The 20,348-nt window shown below is 31.8% G+C and overlaps 1 protein-coding gene across 1 annotated transcript; it reads right to left on the reverse strand.

Annotated features, from left to right (window-relative positions):
- Positions 1-781: 781 nt before the first annotated feature.
- LOC115446810 (insecticyanin-B-like) lies at positions 782-4,730 on the reverse strand. The gene is made up of 4 exons (XM_030173610.2): positions 4,541-4,730; positions 2,023-2,242; positions 1,562-1,663; positions 782-1,198 (listed from the first exon to the last, which is right to left on the reverse strand). The coding sequence occupies exons 1-4, from the start codon at positions 4,655-4,657 to the stop codon at positions 1,017-1,019; spliced, it is 621 nt and encodes a 206-aa protein (XP_030029470.2). The 5' UTR covers positions 4,658-4,730; the 3' UTR covers positions 782-1,016.
- Positions 4,731-20,348: the final 15,618 nt, after the last annotated feature.

Here is a 20,348-nt window from a genome sequence, read left to right on the forward strand (position 1 = left end):
GAATTTTGGGTTCATAACTTTTTCAAGCATGTTGCTTAAGTTATTTAGTTAGGTTTTACTTTTTAATATTTGGCTCTGGCGGGTGCCAGTGATCCATTAAATCTTTTAAGGGGTATGGTCTATCCATGTGCCAAATTTCACCCAATTCGTTCAGCGGTTTCTGCGTTTACTTCTAATAAATATTCAACATTATCCCATTTTTTTGAAACTTACCTTATCTTATTACTTGTAAAAATATTTGGGTTTATGTATGTTTAGAAGGATTTGGATGAAATTTGGTCTGGGGTAGAGCATGTCCTAGCATAAAACATAGGAAACATTGACCCTGGTTATTTGCTCCCATAGGAAGTAATGGGATTTTTTCAAACACACACTCACGCCTTTTTATCCTCTATGGCCCAAAGAAGTAGCCAGAGGCGCAACTGATGTATCCACTTTCCGCCGTGTGTATACCATTCGTAATAGGAGGCGACCTAACGCCATATCAGGCACAACTTCGAAACTCCGGGCTGATACTGAATACAAAAACCCAATATCACTTTTCCTGACCCCGGCATCGAACTATATACCTCAGCACTGCAATCATACCGTAATGCGCCACCGAGGCAGTCAGTCAATCATTAAATTAAGCTATACTGAACATCAGATGCAGTGCTATAACATTCCTGTTAACTCTTCGAGGAAAATATCCTAAAAAAAATTTCTGTTGACATTAATACTTAGTAACTTTTACCATTAAAGTTTCTCTAAAAACTAAAGTATGTAAATAATAACATAAAAGTATGTAAAAACCTTTCCTTTATTTCCTTAAACACAGTGTGCTTTCTGTTTTCTGTTTACAATATGCAAAAAATCACCTATACAACTAAATACAATTCAATACCTTTTCTCCCTAACTATGTTGGTACATGAACTTAACTATTGAAGGATACGTTGTAATACAACGAATATTTAAACTATCGTAACACTACGGGCAATTGGCAAACATTTAACGCTAGCATTTTTCACTATGCTTCTCAATGCCTGTCAGGGCCAGTAAGGCTGTATGTGGTGGAGTACTGGCAGGCAGCTTCGGAGAAGTCGTTGGAGATGAATTTGGAGGCATCGATCAGGTGGGAGAAGGTCTTGAGGACGTTGTCGACGACTTCCTTGGTGTTTCCTTCCAAGACCTTGCTCTTGGACAGGATCCAGGCGTGGACTGTAAAAAAAGTAATTGTAAATTTCGTGACCTTCTAGATAAACAAAATGTAATAGGATCACACAGTGTAACATGTGTATATTTAGATATGTGGCTAATCGCTGTATTTAAGCCAATTATCAAATATGAATATACTAATGCTAAACATTGTGCTTGCTCTTATTTGTGGCTCAGAACAACAGATTTTACTATTACAATCTATCAAAGACGTATTCTTCTATGTGAAAGATTACATACGTTATACGTACAATCAAATTTAAAGGTGTGTTACCCTGTGGCAGAAGTGAGGTTGCATATTACAAGACTTTTCATTTTTAAATACTTTTAATTTTTTTCTTAAAAAATATATAAGAATATACTTACTGCTGTGGGCCTTCTTGTCAGGGTGGTAGTTGCAGTTGTAGTTGATGGCGTAGTTCTTGTAGTCAGTGGCCAAAACCCATGGGACCAGGTTCACTACCCTCTCTATAATACAAAAAGAACATGTTAAAAAATGTATAAGCAATTACTAAGAACTAGCGTTAGTAACTATGGTCTTCGCTACGAACTCATAAATCCGTAATCATGACGTATCTGAAGATAGACTTAAAATTAATATTTTACATTGAAATGAATGCAAAATAATATGATTTCTTAAAATAAACATATTAGTAAACTGTATCAGTTAACTTTTTGGTTTAACAGAAAATAATGATGGGTCCAAAGATACAAAAAAATATTTCTATTCTTTATAATTTTTGATTTTGTTCTTAGACAATAACTAAAGCAAACGCTAGAACGTATCCAGCACGAAAGGTTAACAAAAAATAAAGTTTCAAACTTACGTCCGAACTTGAAGGTCATGACGTATTTGCCTTGCTTGGTGTATTTGGCGTCAGGAGCGATTTCCAAGTCACCCTCCATGTATTCCTTGACTCCGTTGACGACAAACGAGTTGTAGACGGAAGCCTTCTTGCCGTCGTATTTGTATTCAGCGATGGTACATTTTCCTTGGTTCTCGTTTTCCAGGGGCAGTTTGGCGATCTCGTGCCATGCTCCAGCGAACTAGAGGGAACAATGAAATATTTAAATTTTTTCGTATATGTTGAATAACATTTTTATTACTTAACAACGTACTGAAGATTTTTGATATCTACCATATTTTATAAAGATCGTCACTTGCATTTTGCAATCGAATATCGACTAAATCTGCTTACTTGACCGTTCGAAACATATTATCATTTAGTGATCTTCGTTTTTTAACAGAAATTGAGCTTTCTCCTGGGAAAGTATTTATCGTACAAAGCTATTCCGTTTCTACATTACGTAATGAAGGAATATAGCTTAATCTTAGATTCTAGCGAAAATTTTCAAGATTCACCAAATTTAGCTATTGTAAAGAATATTATTCTGAGTAGTTCATTTAAATCAACTTCAAAGCGATTACGAAACGCCTAGGAAGAACAAAAACCTTTTTGCATAAGTAGTATTCAAAATTTAGAAGCCTATGCTCCTAATGTATTCAAAAGTGATTACATCATCCTTTGTTACAATCTTGTGGAGTCATGTTATATAAATGATCCTAGAATAATCTGTGATCTATAACTATGACTTGGTAGAATAAAAAATATACAAGCTGATAATTGAGAGAACTTTCGAGAAGTAATCTAAAGCCGAGATGAAACAGACGTAATTTTGTGAGTTCGTAAAATCTGTGCATTCGCTTTTTTGTAGCCCGAACGATGGTTAGTCGCGTGACGGTAAAAAGAGATAACTTTTCGTCGGAGTATAGCCCAAACCTCAGCCAAACAGAAAACTGAATGTAACAACTGAATGTAATGTCGCAACCTTTGACAAACACAGCATATTCTGATATGTTCGCATGTCATATCATATAACATTCAATAGAAATAAGTATTTTTCTTACAAAATACACATTATTATTTATAGTTACACGACAGTGTTTTGTCTTTGATTCTTAGGTTCTATGAATATTGCCATTTTGTATTTTGGTATTGTTGAATTCTGCAGTACTTTTATCATTATTGTTTGCATGCTTTAAGCGAAAACTGTATCTCTCCATACCAAATTCCATTTTTATATCAAATTTTGAAATTGCATTTACTGAACTTAAATTTTTGTACACCAATAATATACATCGATAACACTATTTAATTTCTGTACACTAATTATTTTTTTTTATGAACGCTATTTAATTTCTTTCTATTACATACTTTACTTTAAACCAGTTTCACTTTTTAACCGACTTCAAAAAAAGGGGGAGTTTATTCAAACTATTTTTTTTATTTTGAATATAGTATGCAGCGGTTCTAAAATCTAATCTATCGACTCTGTCTATGTTTCTAACTGATAAATATTAGCAAAAATCAAGAAATAAAATCAAAATACTTAAGCGATAAATCGTGATAAAAATCAACACTATTAAAATAAAATGAATATGAAGAACAAATATTTACTATATTCAACCAAATGTCGAAAAAAAATATAGTAATTATAAATAGATGTACTCTAAACGAGAACCTTTAAATTTTGAAGTCACGTGATACACAGACGTGGCATTCGGAGTAAAAGTAACATGGCAGTAACTACGCGCAAACTTTAGAAGTACAAGTTACTATAAGAATACAAAAAAAAGGAAAAAAGAACGTAACTATCATCACAGATAATATAATGCGAAAAAAATAAGAAATCATCAATGCTTGTCGTTTTGTTGTATGATGATAACTCATTTGATAACCTCGAAATTGCGGGCTTTGTGATTCAAGTATCGGTAACAATTTCATGATTTTTGCAAACGTGGTCAACATTTAACGTCTTTAAAGTTTTTTTCGTAAAATATAAAAAAAATGGTTCACTGCTAAATTGACGAGAAACTTATATTTTTAGGCTATTTCGATAATAATTTTCAATTTAATATTTTGTACTAAGGTCCTTTAATACTACGTACACGTGTTTGCAATTAATTAATATTTCAAGGTAAAAATCTAAAACAAAACAACAAACATCATAAATTTACAATCCCGTCACTAAATAAATAGAAAAAAAAAACATGTTTCGCCGAGGTTTGCTAAGATGCAATTCACCGCTTATGCTAATTTGTTTACTAAACTAGTTTAATTTTATTATTATTATTTATATTTCAAAAAATGTTGTGCAATACCCGTCGCTCACAAGGATATGATCAATTGATACTAATTAATATAAATTTATCCTTATCTCGGGGCACGTCAAATTCTTTCAGCAAATTTGCGAGAATTCTTTGACTCCACATAATTTTAGGAACCAAAAAATGATCGATCTTCAGTACTAGGGTAACACATCGACAATAGAAATTCAACTTACAGCGCTGAGGTCGAAATCGTCCACGGGCTTAACATCGGGGCAGTATCCAGGGTAAAAGATGTCCCCGGCAGCTGCGGTGGCCACGGCCACAATGGTGAAGACAAGGAATCTCTGCATGTTCAGATTTGTTGTGCGTGTGTGGTTACTGATCGAATGCCAGATGTCTACTGTTGCTGATCGGCACTGCTGGTACCTTATATACCCATCTCGGCTCCGAGGTCATGGACGGGGGTCAATTTTCGAACACATGATTATTTAATTTTTATTTAATTATCGAAATGATTGCGATTGTAGGATCATAGTAATTAGGGCTGTTGAAGGAAATTATAGGTTGAAAGGAAGCGTTGACGCGCGACGTAGAAAATAATGTATCGTTTGCAACTGTGAACTATTTTATTTTTTATTTTTATTGTTTCGAAATAAGATTTTATAATTAATAATATTATATTTGCATAAATTATTTTTTAGATTTCACGAGCCTACGCGTCGAAGCTTTACATTACGCTTTTTTACTAGCAAAGGGTGAACTAATTCCGCGTTTTTTGGTTATATATAATTAAAATAATAATAATTTATATTAGGCCTATTCGTAGCGTGTATAATTATGAATATTGGAGACGCAATTTCCTTTCTAATAATTTCGTATTTAGAACAACGAAATGAATATTAAATTGAATAAGTGCAATTCGTAAGTTCAAATTCAGACGAAATTAAAAATAATATTATTACATTTCTGCCTACGCCGTCAAGATAACGAAGATTTAGTTTAACGACAGAAGCTCAACGGGAAGTAAGTTACGAAATTCGAGGTCATACGTATCGTTATAGGAAGTACTATCTTCGGTACAAGTTCAAATGCATAATACATTTAAAAGTGGCGTAGTCCAAGTATATTAATATACAATCCGAAGTGTCTGTCTGATTCTGATTTTTTTAAATAACAAAGTTAAGTAAGCGGTTGATATAAGTTTGCAAATAGTCTGATTGATGATCTAAATTTACAAAAAAACTAAACCGATTTTTATGTTTTTATTGAATTAAAGAATTTATAATATCGAGATTTTAGTTGATTATATTATCATCATTATCATAATTTCAGCCGAGAATCGTCCACTGCTAAACATAGGCCTCCCCCATCGAGCGCCATAGGGACCGATTATATAGATATATTTCATAAACATGATCATCAATACGTTTCAAAGACAACAGATGTCTCTTTTACATTAAAACCTTCATATTGATCAAGCAGCAATCATTATCTGATGCTGATCATCAGGAAAGAAATATATTTGAAGATATAAGGAGCTACACGTCTATGTCCCCTTCAGGGGTAGGCAGAGAAGTAAAATATAGAGGATGAAATACAGAGCTATTATTATATTTGCTTTTAACACACTCTTTAAATTTATAACAAAGATTCTGTTTTATTTCAAACGCCTTAAACCAATAACTAGAACAGCTACCGGATCTTAGGAGTCGATAAGTCTCTGGGCAAAGGTGCGATCCAGGTCAAATATAGAGAATTTTCGGTCCCACTATGTTATCAGTTAGGCCGCTCCAGTAAAACGGCGCGCTAAGCGTATTTTTAGAAGCTACATATCTATAAAAAAATATAATAATATAGAAAAAATAACATCATTTTTCTACAATATGTTATTTTTATTGTTTAAATTTTTATATAATTTGGATTTTCTTTCATTAATTTCATAGTAAAAATGCCAGTAAAATTGTTGTTCCATGGATCTTCTAAAGTATTCATAATTTTTATTGGCAACCAACACTATTATATAGACAATTTATTATGAAACATTTTGGTGGTCTATAGTTTTCAAAAATACCTAAATTATTTTTTTAAGAAAATAGGCCTAGGTTAAAAATAAAAAATGGAAGTATTTCATAAATATATAAGATTCAGAAAGAAAATAAAATCCTTCTCTCTCTTCAGTCGGCCCCTCATTACTGAGGATCGTGATCCCGTCCAAGGTCATTCAGTAATCTTCTCCACGAGGCGCGATCTTCGGCTTGGTGCAGCGCTGCGCTCATTAGCTTATTTAGGGAGTTGGCGACCTATTCCGATCAGCGACAGATCCAGCTTTATTTCTTTATGTACTCCAAAACCGCTGGAACGATTTTAATGATTTTTTTAAGTAAACTTTAGATTATGGGCTGAACTTGTGAAGTTCGTATGAGCTGCGGTTCATCTGGCTATAGGTTATTAGTTCTACCCGTACGAAACCAGCACGGGTAGCTAGTTTTAATATAATGAAATGAAATAAATATCGCAGATTCATCACACCCACATGAGTCTTCATAGCTCCAACTTGTGTGAAGTTTTTATACACGATGTGTAGTGATGAAAATATTTTTATTATATTCAAATTAAGGCTTCCTGTCTGATTATAAGTACCTTTGTATGTCTAGATTCGAAGCTACAGCAATCAGATTGCAGACACGAAAATAAGAGTAAATATTTTGTATTGATGGTTCCCAACTCAGATGTAAGATCTTTGGAAGAGGGTACTGTTTAATTTATTAGTTTCTTAATTATATCATATGTTTACGCGAATGTTAGATATTGAAATAAAAGGATTTTTCGATTTTTTTTAACAGAGACCCCGTAACCATGAAGACTGCAGTCCTACGTGCAATTACTGAGTCGAGAAATCCAAAATTATTGATTTTTATTTGAAATATATTTGATTAGATTTAGACTACTTTTTCATTATTCTACGGATCTCCTCATTTTTGATGTAATCACGAATGAAACACTAAGCATAATCCTCTCGATAGCTCGCTGAGCCCCTATTAGTTTTCTTATACGGCTCATGTTAGAAAACAAATGAACTTATCAAAGTTGCAGATTATCGCTGGATGCTGGTCGCGTCCAATAGGTCGATCTGGAAATCTTTGGGAGAAGTCAGGACATCCTGCGGCTGATGATGATCTATGGCTACTCTTTATCACATCAAGGAAATAAATGTATTCAGTAGGAGCACCATCAATAATTCTTCACACCTTCAAACATACAGCAGTTTTTAGCATAGGCTAGCAAACTCAGCGAACGAATATATAGGTCACTTTATTTAAATCGTCCTTCGCAACCGAAAAATTCCCTTAATACTAAAAGTTTTAAAGATACGCTAATGTGGTTGTATTTAATAAGGCCTTGAGAAGACAAAGTAATTTTCTTGATGCAAGTTTTTCAAAGCGAGTCAGTCTTATCAACGCGAGCAAGAATTGCCTCATCATTCTCTTTATTCAGATTATCTTTTTTATGTCCGTTCAAGAAATGCACATGTGAATCAAAATAATTGCTCCGTAAAACGAAAGTTTTCAAGCTGTTTAATCCTCCGGATTTCTCACTCACTAAACGAAACATAAATCTGACTCATTACCTCGGTTTTCTGTAGGCCAGTGACTCTACCAATTGTTTCTAGTTAGTAATATCAGTAAAAATATATTAGTGTTATTTTAACCACAGTTCTGCTTAGATTATAGTAACTGTGGTATCAATTTCTCAAAATGCATATTTTATTTCAATTATGTATCGAGCTTTATGTTTATTTATACTTATACATTTGTGTTTGTGTCTTTCAAAATAAATATATGAATAAATTGACCTTAGTGTTCTACTTTGTCCTTACTTCGCCAATTCTGGTTTCATATTTGCTATTGCCCTTATAAATTATTTAAAGAAACCAATTCAAATACAAAATATTTTGATTGACGTAGGTCATAAGATATTTTCGTAATTAGTACCAAATTATTCACATGAATCCTTTATCGTACATTGGCAAGTGTAGTAGGAGCTCTTCGAACACAAACATATGATTTTCGTTTTAGAAAACTTAATGAATTTCTTTCACATATCACGTCACCTATCGTGTTAAAGGATAAAAAAACAACAACACTAATTATTAATGTTATAACAAGAATATGGCCATATTCAAAATTATCAACCGCCCTTTCATTAAATCAAGCAAAGTTCATTTAAGAACGAGTCGACTGCGCAACAATTAACTCAGCGTAAAGCATTCAAATTTATTCATATTTATGAATGGATTGCATATTATTTTTATGACAGAAGCGATGTGGGATCTCTACCTGACAACCGCCTTTACTCATTGCGCAATGGTTTGTAATTTTGAAAAATGTAACCTAAGATGATATAATGAAACATTAATTTGAAAAACTGCTGACTACCTTTTTGATGCCTAAATAGGATAAAAGAATTTGCAAACAGCTTTGTGAACTAAGGTCTAAACATATGCAGTAGAAGTTTCTTGTACCCAGCAATGGGCTAGTATTAAGACAGTTATTGTTAATTAAAGTTGTCAGGATAAGAAAGGTCGATAACCTTTTTCTATTAAATGTGTCTTCTTTGTTGCACGAAATAGCTACTCAAATACTGGAGAATTTAATAATAGTAGTAAATAGCATTAAGCCTCGCAAAACACCGATCTGCTTTGAATACTAAACATATATTATTGTGCAAACTATTATTACACTGGCGAGAAATGCCTTCCAATTGGATCAAAGTAATGTATGCCTACTGTTGCTAAGGAGGAGAAATCAACCAAACGTTGCTATAAAGACACCTTTTATCAAGAGACTTTATAATTTATGTACTGACAAGTAAGAAATCTGAAAGTAAACCTGATTGCGCCTTTTTTTTCATTTATTTTGTTTAACCCTTTGCCATCAATTCATAATAGAAATAAATCAAATTTAATAGTTGCTTATTTTTTATTTTCTACATTATTTTATATGTACCAGAATATGAAAAAGGGATACTTATTTGGATTAACCAAAAAAATGGTTAAAAATAAAACAGTTTTTCATATTTGAAATGTTGTGCAATGTTGGTAGGGCTATCGCGCTCTGTCTTTCTCGCGCACGTAGTAACAATCAGTGACGTCACAGTGTGTTATTACTATTTTTTGACAGCAACCCCTTCAACCAAATTTCAAAGTTTTACAACATAATAATATACGTCTTCTTACCTAGATTTTGAAAAAATCTTTTTCAGTACTATTTTGGATGTTTTGGATTACATTTCGTAATGATTTCTTATGTTTACGCGAATGTTAGACATTGAAATTAAACTAATTTTCGGATTCTATCGCGGTATTGGTGTTTTATTGTCTCCCGACGTTTCGAAGACTTTGCAGCCTTCATGGTCACGGTTACATTTCATTTTATTTTGGATGGTATACAATTTTAATAAATGTTTTTACAAAAAAAGTCATCTAGTTTTGTTTGGCGCGCTAGTTTTCTATTACATTATTAATAAAACAATTTCTATATAAGATACATTGTAGACCTCTATCTATAACGAGTTTGTTTATTCATAATGATGATGCTAATACATCTTAATGATAGCGATCACAATTTAGAAACCAAGTCAACAGGAACGTTGAATTAAATAGTCTAATAATAAACAGAAACTAAGCGATCTTGCAAAGTTTTAGCTGGTTTTTTGGAAGTGTCTTTAGTATTATATTTTGAAGAAAAATACATTTTACCACTCGTAAGTGGGATAGAAGCTGTAAAATGCCTGGATTTGCTAGAAGTTATTTATAAAGGCTAACATATAAAATTATATTTATACTCAAGTGTTTTCTACAATATTCATGGAGAAAGGAAACTTGGAGCCCTGTTGATATGACAATTCGGCATAAATCTGACGATTGTTTGACATTTTTGGACTACGGTGTACGCTATATCTAGTCACTGTGGAGTCCAAAAAAATCGCATAAACGGAATCAATGGCTCGAGTAATGACATTTCTACTAATGTGAATGAATCATTAATTTGAATTTAATTAAAATATCCAGTTTAACACATAGTTTTTGTGTTTCAAATCCGTTTGAAATTTGAATAGAAACATCAAGTGTATGTCTCGTCATGTAATGTGTGTAACTTGACCCTTATGTATTCCTTTCTTGGTATAAAGAGGGTATTATATTATTAAACTAGACTTTTTAAAAAAAAATATTCAATATTAATTTTATTTTAGGTTACATACTTTAATTTTTAAAGTATATGTCCGGAAAACAACATAATCGTAAAAATGAAGAGCTTTTGAAGTGTTAAATTTAGTTTTTTGGTTGTCCTGTAAAATCGACGTTTGTGTTTTACGACATTTGAAAATCTGCCATCGATATGGTAATGTAAAGCTTCCTTGATCGTAAGATAATTTCAATACTGTTTATTATGTTTTATTTATAGTTTATTCCATGGTAAAAATACGGCTAAAATATTTTCAAAGATTACTGAATAAACATATAGATTCACTAATTTTTTTTTCAAAAATTCAATTGTTAATAAAGAAAATAATTTATTTATTATAGTATTCTTAGTTAGTGTAATATTAACAAATAATATGAACGCCAAAATGATGACTGACCATCAGCTAGTGAAGAGTGAAGACTCTAGAGGCACCACAGACATATACTTGAGACCTAAAACAAAAAAATTACCAGAAAAAAGACACCAAAAAATATTTCTACCAGGTGCCTGAATAGCTAAGGGCCAGCCTACGTTTAGGGCACAAATTCCAATCTAAGCAAATTACATGCATTTATTAAATTAAAAATCATCATATTCCCTTGAAAATCGAAAAATGTCACGTAATAAATTGAATTATTCAAACATTCACCGTTTGGTGCACAAAAAGTGCCATTAAATGCCTAAATGATTATAATCTCAGGTCAAACATTTTTTGTTATAATTAACGGGTTATCGCCCTATTAAAAACAATACTCATGATCACAAACTTCAAAACATAGAGATAATTAATATTGAATATTACTTACGCAGACTCTAATATTATCGTGCGTTTGGCGATTTCTTTAATCAAGCGTCAAGAAGGTTGATAACTACGTAACCTCTCGCTAATATCTTTAATAGATAGGCAGATGTACAACTAACGGTTCAAGCCATGTCCAATTTAAGAGATAGAATTGTAATAAATAAATAAGGTAGTGATACCAAAAAACCGGTTAGTAACAAGGCCTACCATCGATCTTCTTAGTATTTTTTGTGTTGTACAAAAACTACTGTTTTTTTTTTGTTCCTTTACATTCAATTATGTTTGAGTTATTTTTATTTATAACTTTTATAACATATGTACGTCGAATAAATTATAAAACAGAAGAAATCACTGAAATCTGGTGAAAAATACACAAGTTACAAGCATTTGAAATTAGGTAGTAGGCGTGAGTGTCAAAAAACAAAATAGGGACAAAATACTTGCATGTGACGTCATAGGGAGTTACGATGCGGGTGAAAGAAAGAGATGGAGCGATATCCTCACTTCGCGACCACTCCTGCACGTAGCTATATATTTTGAAATATGAATTACTGCCTGATTTAGAATTTTAATTCTGTTTTCACAACAGGACTTCTTTTATGTACTAATTGCTGTTACATATTAAAAATGTACAAAATTTAACATACTTATATACGCTATTATACAATATGTGTAGTAACTTAAAGGTTTTATTTAATATTTATTTATGAAACAATTTTATGATGATTTTGAAATTAGATGGGCCTTCAAGGGTAATCTTATATTGTTCATCACTTTCAATTAGCATTTGCTAAATCTCTAGCAAAAAGTTTCTAATTCCGTGAATATTAATATCATTTTATATATGGAAACAAATGACAGGGGCTACGTGCTATTAGTGATTTTTTGGGTTGTAGCTATATGTCCCTTCCTCTATGCGTGTGTCGTCATCTCATATTTCTTCCTCTTTTCTTTCGTGTACTCATCCAGACCATTGTTTTCTTTAGCGCCTTTTTGCCTTTCTGTTCAAACCATCTTAATGACTTTCTTACGATCTAAATTGGTAATATTTTACAGAAATATTTCATGGACAATTATATTTATTTTTACACAATCAAATTGTGGGCCTTCAAAAACTTCGTCTATATGTCATTTCTATAAAGTCGGTAACATCTATAAACAGTATTGCATCATAGATGGTCATAATTATGGTAATTAATAAAATTACAAACAACAAAAAAAAGTTAATTTAATAGCAACGTTCGAAATGATTATTTGTTCAGTTAAACCTGATTTCGTATAGTTAATTACAAATATCTTTCGGTAAGAATACAGACATCTACGCATACATAATGTAATTATATTTTAATATTTAAGTTCGTTATGTATAAGCGTACCCCGCGAAGGAGTGAACAGAAACAAGAATACAACCACGACAGATTTGATAAAAAACAATATTTACATCGAAATGATCTAATCAATATGATTATTAATGTATTAATACGGGGCATAGATACTATGTATTGTAGTGATATTTAGTTGCAAAAAGCAGTTACTGTCGTAGTTACAGCGAACGAAAACTTTCAGAATCATTCTGATTCCCACATATAAATTGGCCGCCCAGAACTCTGCAGCAAAAAATTTTGCCACGGAACTCGAAGTTATGACCTCCCCACCTGCTCGTTTTTAGATCATATCATTATTCTTGGAATTCAGTGATAAATATGATAATGTTAGTCTAAACAAGACTACTAATTAGAAACAAACAATTTAATAATATCAACCTGTCAGTAACGGTTGGTGACCGGTATTTGTTGAATGATAATAATTTTATTAGCCACAGCTCGTTCTTACAACGTATAGTGATTTACATAACGCATGTATTCTGTAGAGTAGGCAGAGATTATGGATTTCCTTCTTACACCTACATCGCTTTATGGTTTAGCTAGCTTTATGATTTCCTGTGGGCGTTCTCAAACCTTAGCTTACCTTAAACTTCTTAGCTTTGTATTTTGTGTCATAAGAATTATCTGTGTCGAGTTGCTCAATGATGGTAAATAGAGTGGGGTCCAAATAAAGTGTCTATTGATGGTTATTTCTCGCCATCTCAGAGGTACCTGGTAAGTAGAGTGGGGTCAAGATGGAGTATCAACTGTCAGCAGATTATTTCTAACCAGTTGACACAATAATGCCCGCCTATTTGAAACCAGCTAATCGCTTGTGGACATGCTATGCGGCGGACTCAAATATCTATTTTGACATCATCCATTATAATAAAAAGTTCTATTATTCTGACGGCAAATGATATGATCATGATAAATTATAACTAAGCCCTTCTGTGCCTCTGTCGACGTGTATGCGAATTTTTTTACCGGTTTGAGTAGTAAAGCCGTGAAGAAGTAATAAAATATTTTTTATAATATTAGGATGTTGGTGCGTCCCCTGACTTTCTCTGCCTAATTTGAAAAGGAGCTAGGTCATTTCTATGTTAGGCAGCAGGGTTGCAAAAAATATTTTTGGAACTTCTGCGTAGACAAAGGTAAACGATATTCGAATTAAGGAAGCTACACAAATGTAAAATTTCATAATATTCTATTCTGATCTCAACAATATGTTTAATCTATTGTATTTAGATTTAAAGTTTCATTCACACCTACACTATTAGCGCTCTCTACGTTGTCTTATGTTACAAAACTCGCTTTTGTTAATGACATAATATTAAAACTGTCGGCAGAGGTCCAGTCTTAGGAACTACTGAAACGACTATGGAACCAATTAATTATTTTCCGTAATCACCATCAACTTCATAAAGACCATGGCCGAAACCCTCCTCTGAAGATTTTCAAACAGACCTGTCAAAAGTGGCGTGCGTCTAACGTGTTCCTGTGACCTTTATTAAGTTCCTGAATATAGTAAATTGTGATGTCACGCACGCACACACGCACGCTTTTATCCCCAAGGAGTAATCCACGAGGCGCAACTAGTGCATTCACTTTTCGCCATGTGTATCCCATTTGCTGTGATGGCTTTATCGCTATATAATACTGCAATATCGTTGTAGATTTTTTATTTCATTTTCTTTTGGAGGATACTTACATGCGCGGTTCAAATGAATTACTTATAATGTCACCAAAATATTTGAACTAATAGAATGATCTTCCGAGCCAAGTAAAGTCACACACATACGTAGCTGAACAAGTTTGAAATTTCAAATCACCTAAACGCTTTATATTTTATCAAGAGTTTGTTCTCGTTACAAAAATAGAATAAAACGGGTTGATTTTACTTCACAAAAAGAATGTTTAAATTTAACTTAATAAGGGACCATTTAAAATCTAAATTTGCTTAGCTACTTTTGTAGCTGATTATACATAGAAATAATAAAATAAAATATTATTCAAAGAACAAAGTTAAAATTATGGTACGTCAAAATAATTTATAAAAAAATTTATTTCTAAAATATGTCAATTGAAATCACCTATATAACTAAGGACATTTTAAATTAGGAATAAAATTTAACGAATACACGGCATAAGGTAAAAATATATAAATAAGTTGTAATAATTAAAGGCACTTTAAGTCATATCTATATGTAGGCAATTGAGATAAGTAACAACTAGCTACATAAATTAACCATTATAATAACATGTTCTAATCTTGATCTATTTAAAAAAATGAGTTAAGTATAATATTTACGAATCAGTAATTAATGAACCTGTAAATGCATTCACACCCAATCTGAAAAAAAACATTAACGAAATCAATATTTTAATAAAATTAAACTATTTTCCGGACTCTATCACGGGTTTTTGTATTTTAATATTCTCCCGACGTTTCGAAGACTGCAGCATTCGTGGCCACGGGGGGACAGAGTTGTTGGTCATTCGCAAAGTCAAAGTTACAATATCTACCTACATTTTACAATTATACAAATTTTTAAATGTCTAACATTTGCGTAAACATAAGAAATCATTAAAAATCAATAATTATTTAATAAAAGTAACAACTCACAAAACAACATCGATGCCTGATTAATGCAAGGTTTCAAACAAAAAGCTAAATGTTTCAATTACGAGTCGTCACAGCAAGCACATATTACAAAATAAATGAATGAATAAATATATTTGAAAAAGGAAGCTGGTACCTAAATATTATTTATTTTTATTTTCAAATAAATAATAGCGGATTATAGAAAATTTATGTTGAGGATCTTTAATCCACAGCGATAGATTTATAATAATTATAACAAGATATTGAAAGTGAAAGATCAAATTTGTAAAAAAAAAAATCTAATAAATAATAGAGGATTATAGAAAATTAGTGTTTATGGAATCTTTGAAACCTCAAAATATATTTTTAAATGATAAACTTAACCATCCAATGGTAAATATTCAGGTATGTTGCTGCGGAATATTGGTTTCCTGATATTGTGGTCTCAATCTTTAATGGCAAATTAGGTTAAAGCCATCATAATTTTTTAGGGCGCACATGACCCAGCGCAGCACAGAATATTTTTTACTGTCAAACTATTGTCGATATTGCTTTCATTGAAATAATATTTAAAATCAATAAACACAACTATGTAATGCAATTTGTTGGATATTGGAACTTTCGTCACAGGAAGCCTATATATTACGATTAACACTCTCCATACAAAATTTCATCAAAATTGCTTCAGTGGTTTTCCGTGAAACAGAGTGTTATCTACTTTCATATTTATATCAGTATGGATGTGTGTATTGAAACTTTAGGCACTCGATACATGTCCATTGATACATTATTTCTATCATTTAAGTTATAAGATCGAAGTTCGTTGTACTCCACCTTTGAACTATATAAAAAATTAACGGATGTTTTTTGCTGCGTTACGTAACGCCTAATTATAAGATTATATAAATATTTCATTATTGATAAACTAGGTGTATATCGCGGTTTCGCCTGCGTGGGAAACGTACAAAAGTCCCTTAAGCGCTACGACACGAGCGTCATCTATTTAAAAATTAAATTAAAAATTTATTTACCTTCCATTGGAGCAAATACCAGAACAAATCTGATATGTTAACCTAGGACATGTTCTACTGAATTGCCAAATTGCATGCATATCCGTCCAGTTGTTTCTTCATTTACTTCTAAGAAAGGAATGTTTTCACAAACATTCGCGTTTATATTAATAACCTTTGCCTACGGCTTCGCCTGCGTGCAAAAGTTTTTTCGGAGGAAATAAGTAGCCTATAGCATCCAAGAGTAATGTAGCTTCCTATTAGTAAATATTGAAAATCGGTTTGGTAGTAATGAGTTCTTATGTTTACGCGAATGTTAGACATTAAAATTAAACTATTTTTCGGATTTTATCGCGGTTTTAATATTTTAGTTTTCTCTCGACGTTTCGAAGACTTCGTGGTCACGGAGAGGGTCCGCAAAGTCAAAGTTACAATATATAAGTAGTTTCAGAGTTTAGCGCGTTTAAACAAACAAACTCTTCTGCATTATAATAATATATATCTGTACTATATGTATCATACATACAAACACTCCTCTCATACTGTTGTACTGTCTTAAAAGGAAATCGAACGTTAAACCTCTCAAATCGAAAGTAATATGACGATGTGCCCTCAGGGGGGCAGGGCCACGGCCGATGGGCGTTGTACTTAATAGCCCTACCCAGCTACCTAATAGCAACTGCCAATAATCAAATATTACGATAGCCTAGTTGGGTGTGGAACGGACTACCGAGACGAATATCCGCAGGTTCAAATCCCAAGGGCACACACCTCTGACTTTTCTAAAATCATGTGTGTATTTTGTGGATTTATCGTTCGCTTTAACGGTGAAGGAAAACATCGTGAGGAAACCTGCACATCTGAGAAGTTCTCTATAGGAATTTCGAAGGTGTGTGAAGTCTACCAATCCGCACTAGGCCAGCGTGGTGGACTAAGGCCTAATCCCTCTCAGTAGTAGAGGAGGCCCGTGCTCAGTGGGCAAGTATATAATACAGGGCTGATATTATTATTATTTATTATTAATCAAATATTACGTCATGGAAAAACATCGATAAATGGTGTCAGAGGTCTCTCGCGTTAGGATAGTAACAATATTATTGTCTTTCAAATTAATGTGATAATTTTACTTTGTTTTAATTAGATAAACAGAACAGTGTAAGATAACTTAATAACTAATTAATCAATAAGTTGAATAATGTTTAATTTTGTTAACTGTGAGTTAGATTTCGAGCAAAAAAACATAATATTATTGTACCCATTTATACTGTATTTTTTCAGACATGTTCATATTACGAAATTTTTGTTACAATATTATTTAAAATATTTTGTACATTTTTGCATAACATTTATAAATCTATCAAATAATCATTATATTTCGAAATAAAATAAATTTTACGTATTTTGTCACAGTTTTTTATGTTACTATTTTCTTCCGACGTTTAGAATACTGCAAAGAAAATCTGCGGAGAACGGACCGTCAACAGCTTTAAAGATAAATATATAATTGTATAATGTATGTTATACATTATAACTGACTTTTTGAACGACCAACACCTCAACAATAATTATAATGTAAAAAACATCGATAACATAGTTTAAATTCGATATCTAACATTCGCGTAAATATAACAAATAATATTAATATTATGTTATATATTTTTAGTATACCATTATATCAAGCCGTAGCGATTACACCCATCATGTATAAATTCCAATTATAATTTATTTTTATAAAATTATGCATTATCTTTTCTCCACGAAAATTTATATATCTAATAAGAGAATAAATCTAGATTCTTGTAATTCTAGTGATTTAAGATTGTATTTTATTTATGAGGAAACTACTGAATGTAGGAGATGACAATGTAACGATAAAATATTATATCTTTTTTTTAATTTATATGCATAGGTATCTAATAAGTTTGAAACTAGTGTTGTTCTCAGAATACCTAGAGGATATAAATGCCTGGGACTAAGTATTTTTGCGTGATTTTCTTTGGAATCAAGTCACTTGATCGATATATATTTTTTCTCTTTATTCGTAATATAACTGTAAGCGGCTTGGGTATGAAATACTCTCTAACTGCTTTCCGAACTGGTGGTACAGTTAATATTGGCGGAATCTCAATAATGTATAACATTTTACGGATTCAAATAAATCATTTCATTTTATTTCATTTCATTGTTAAAAGATTTCTTTTATACATATTTTAAAATCGTTTTAAAAATATACAAATGAATTCATTCCATGTGAAATAATGGAATAAAAGGATCTAAGTGTTTGCACATAGATATATACAAATCATAAAAATGGCTGAACATATTCAGTTATTCCTAACCTACACATTATGTTAAATATATGTGGGTTTCATTATCTATTTCTATAAAAATAAATGCCTATTTTCCTTGATCACACCATATCCTGAGAATTATTAACGGATTTGTTTTTTTTTTAAGTTTTCTTGTACTTAGTGGAAGGTTCATACGGAAAGCAAAATTTAAAAAATTGAAACATTTAACAACAATGTTAACTTCACGCGTATGACAGTTCGTGCGTTTGAGGAGTGTGAATTTTGGAATATAACTTTAAATCCCAAAATAGTTTTGAGTAAAAACTAAATGAATAACAGTCCGAATTAAGTTATTTAATAGTCGAATTCTGTGTCGGCATCCTTGTTTCTCTTTTTTGAATACTATGGGTGTTGGAAATCACTTGATATCAGATGGCTGGCTTTTTAATTTACCCATCTGTGGTAAAATATCCGAAACATTTTTAAAACTAACCATATCTAACGCAACCCAAACTGCAAAGATTTTATGATTCAATACATTGATATTATAAAATTTCAAAATTTATGCATAACTAAAAATGGCGCACCAAAATAGTTTATTATTATTTTATAATGCCAAATCGACCTTCGTGCGATATAGTAAAGGACAAAACGTCTCAGCTTAAATAAAAAAACCTTTCTATTATACCTAAGTCACTCTTGGTCACATTATTATTTCATGATTATTTTTATTACTTAAACCAGTAGCTACAGATAAAATATATTTGAATTTGTCTGTGATAAACTTTCAATTATAATAATATCAGCCCTGCATTATATACTGCCCCACAGCTGGGCACGGGCCTCCTCTACTACTGAGAGGCATTAGTCCAACACGCTGGCCTAGTGCGGATTGGTAGACTACACACATTCAAAATTTCCATAGAAAATTTCTCAGGTATGCAGGTTTCCTCACGATGTTTTCCTTCACCATTAAAGCAAGCAATAATTCACAAAGAATACACATATAATTTTAGAACTCTGAGTTGTGTGCCCTTGGGATTTGGACATTCATCTTGGCAGCCCGTTCCACACCCAACTAGGCTATCGCTGCTATAGGCTATGGCTATTTTTTTAATTGATTATAATAAAATACAAAATATGATTATCCAGTGATCGGTTCTTTTAAAATGAAGACTTAAGAAGGCAGAGTTGTAAATATAGTAACTTTACCTCTCGGTTTCGCCCGCGTAATATTTGATTTGTGACTAACATACGAGATAAGTAGGTACTATAATATTTAGAAGTCAAAACTGTATCAAAATCCATTAAAACTGATAATAAAAATACTTATTTTGTACATGTTAACTAATAAAGTAATAAATGTGTTACCATTGGCCATTAGCAAAAAAATTAAATCAGTAAAAAATATAGGAAATAACGAAGGCTTAATTAACGCCTACATAAGTAACTAAATAAATAACTAAATAAAAAATAATGGACTTGATTCATAGATTTTTTACATTTCAAATCTGGACTATATCTAGTAAAGTTAATTATTTGTTAGTTTGATTGTTGCAGATAATAATAGAAAATAATTATATGATTCTTAAAATGTGTGTTTTATTTTCTTTTTTTACTTTTTTTGTTTTATGTGTGTGTAGAGAAATAAATGGTTTAAATGAGTTTCAATAATGTAAGTACTAACAGAAACACTTTATCATTAAGTAATATAAGCTACTTTA

This window comes from Manduca sexta, chromosome 13 (assembly GCF_014839805.1).
Source record: "Manduca sexta isolate Smith_Timp_Sample1 chromosome 13, JHU_Msex_v1.0, whole genome shotgun sequence".
NCBI lineage: Eukaryota > Metazoa > Arthropoda > Insecta > Lepidoptera > Sphingidae > Manduca > Manduca sexta.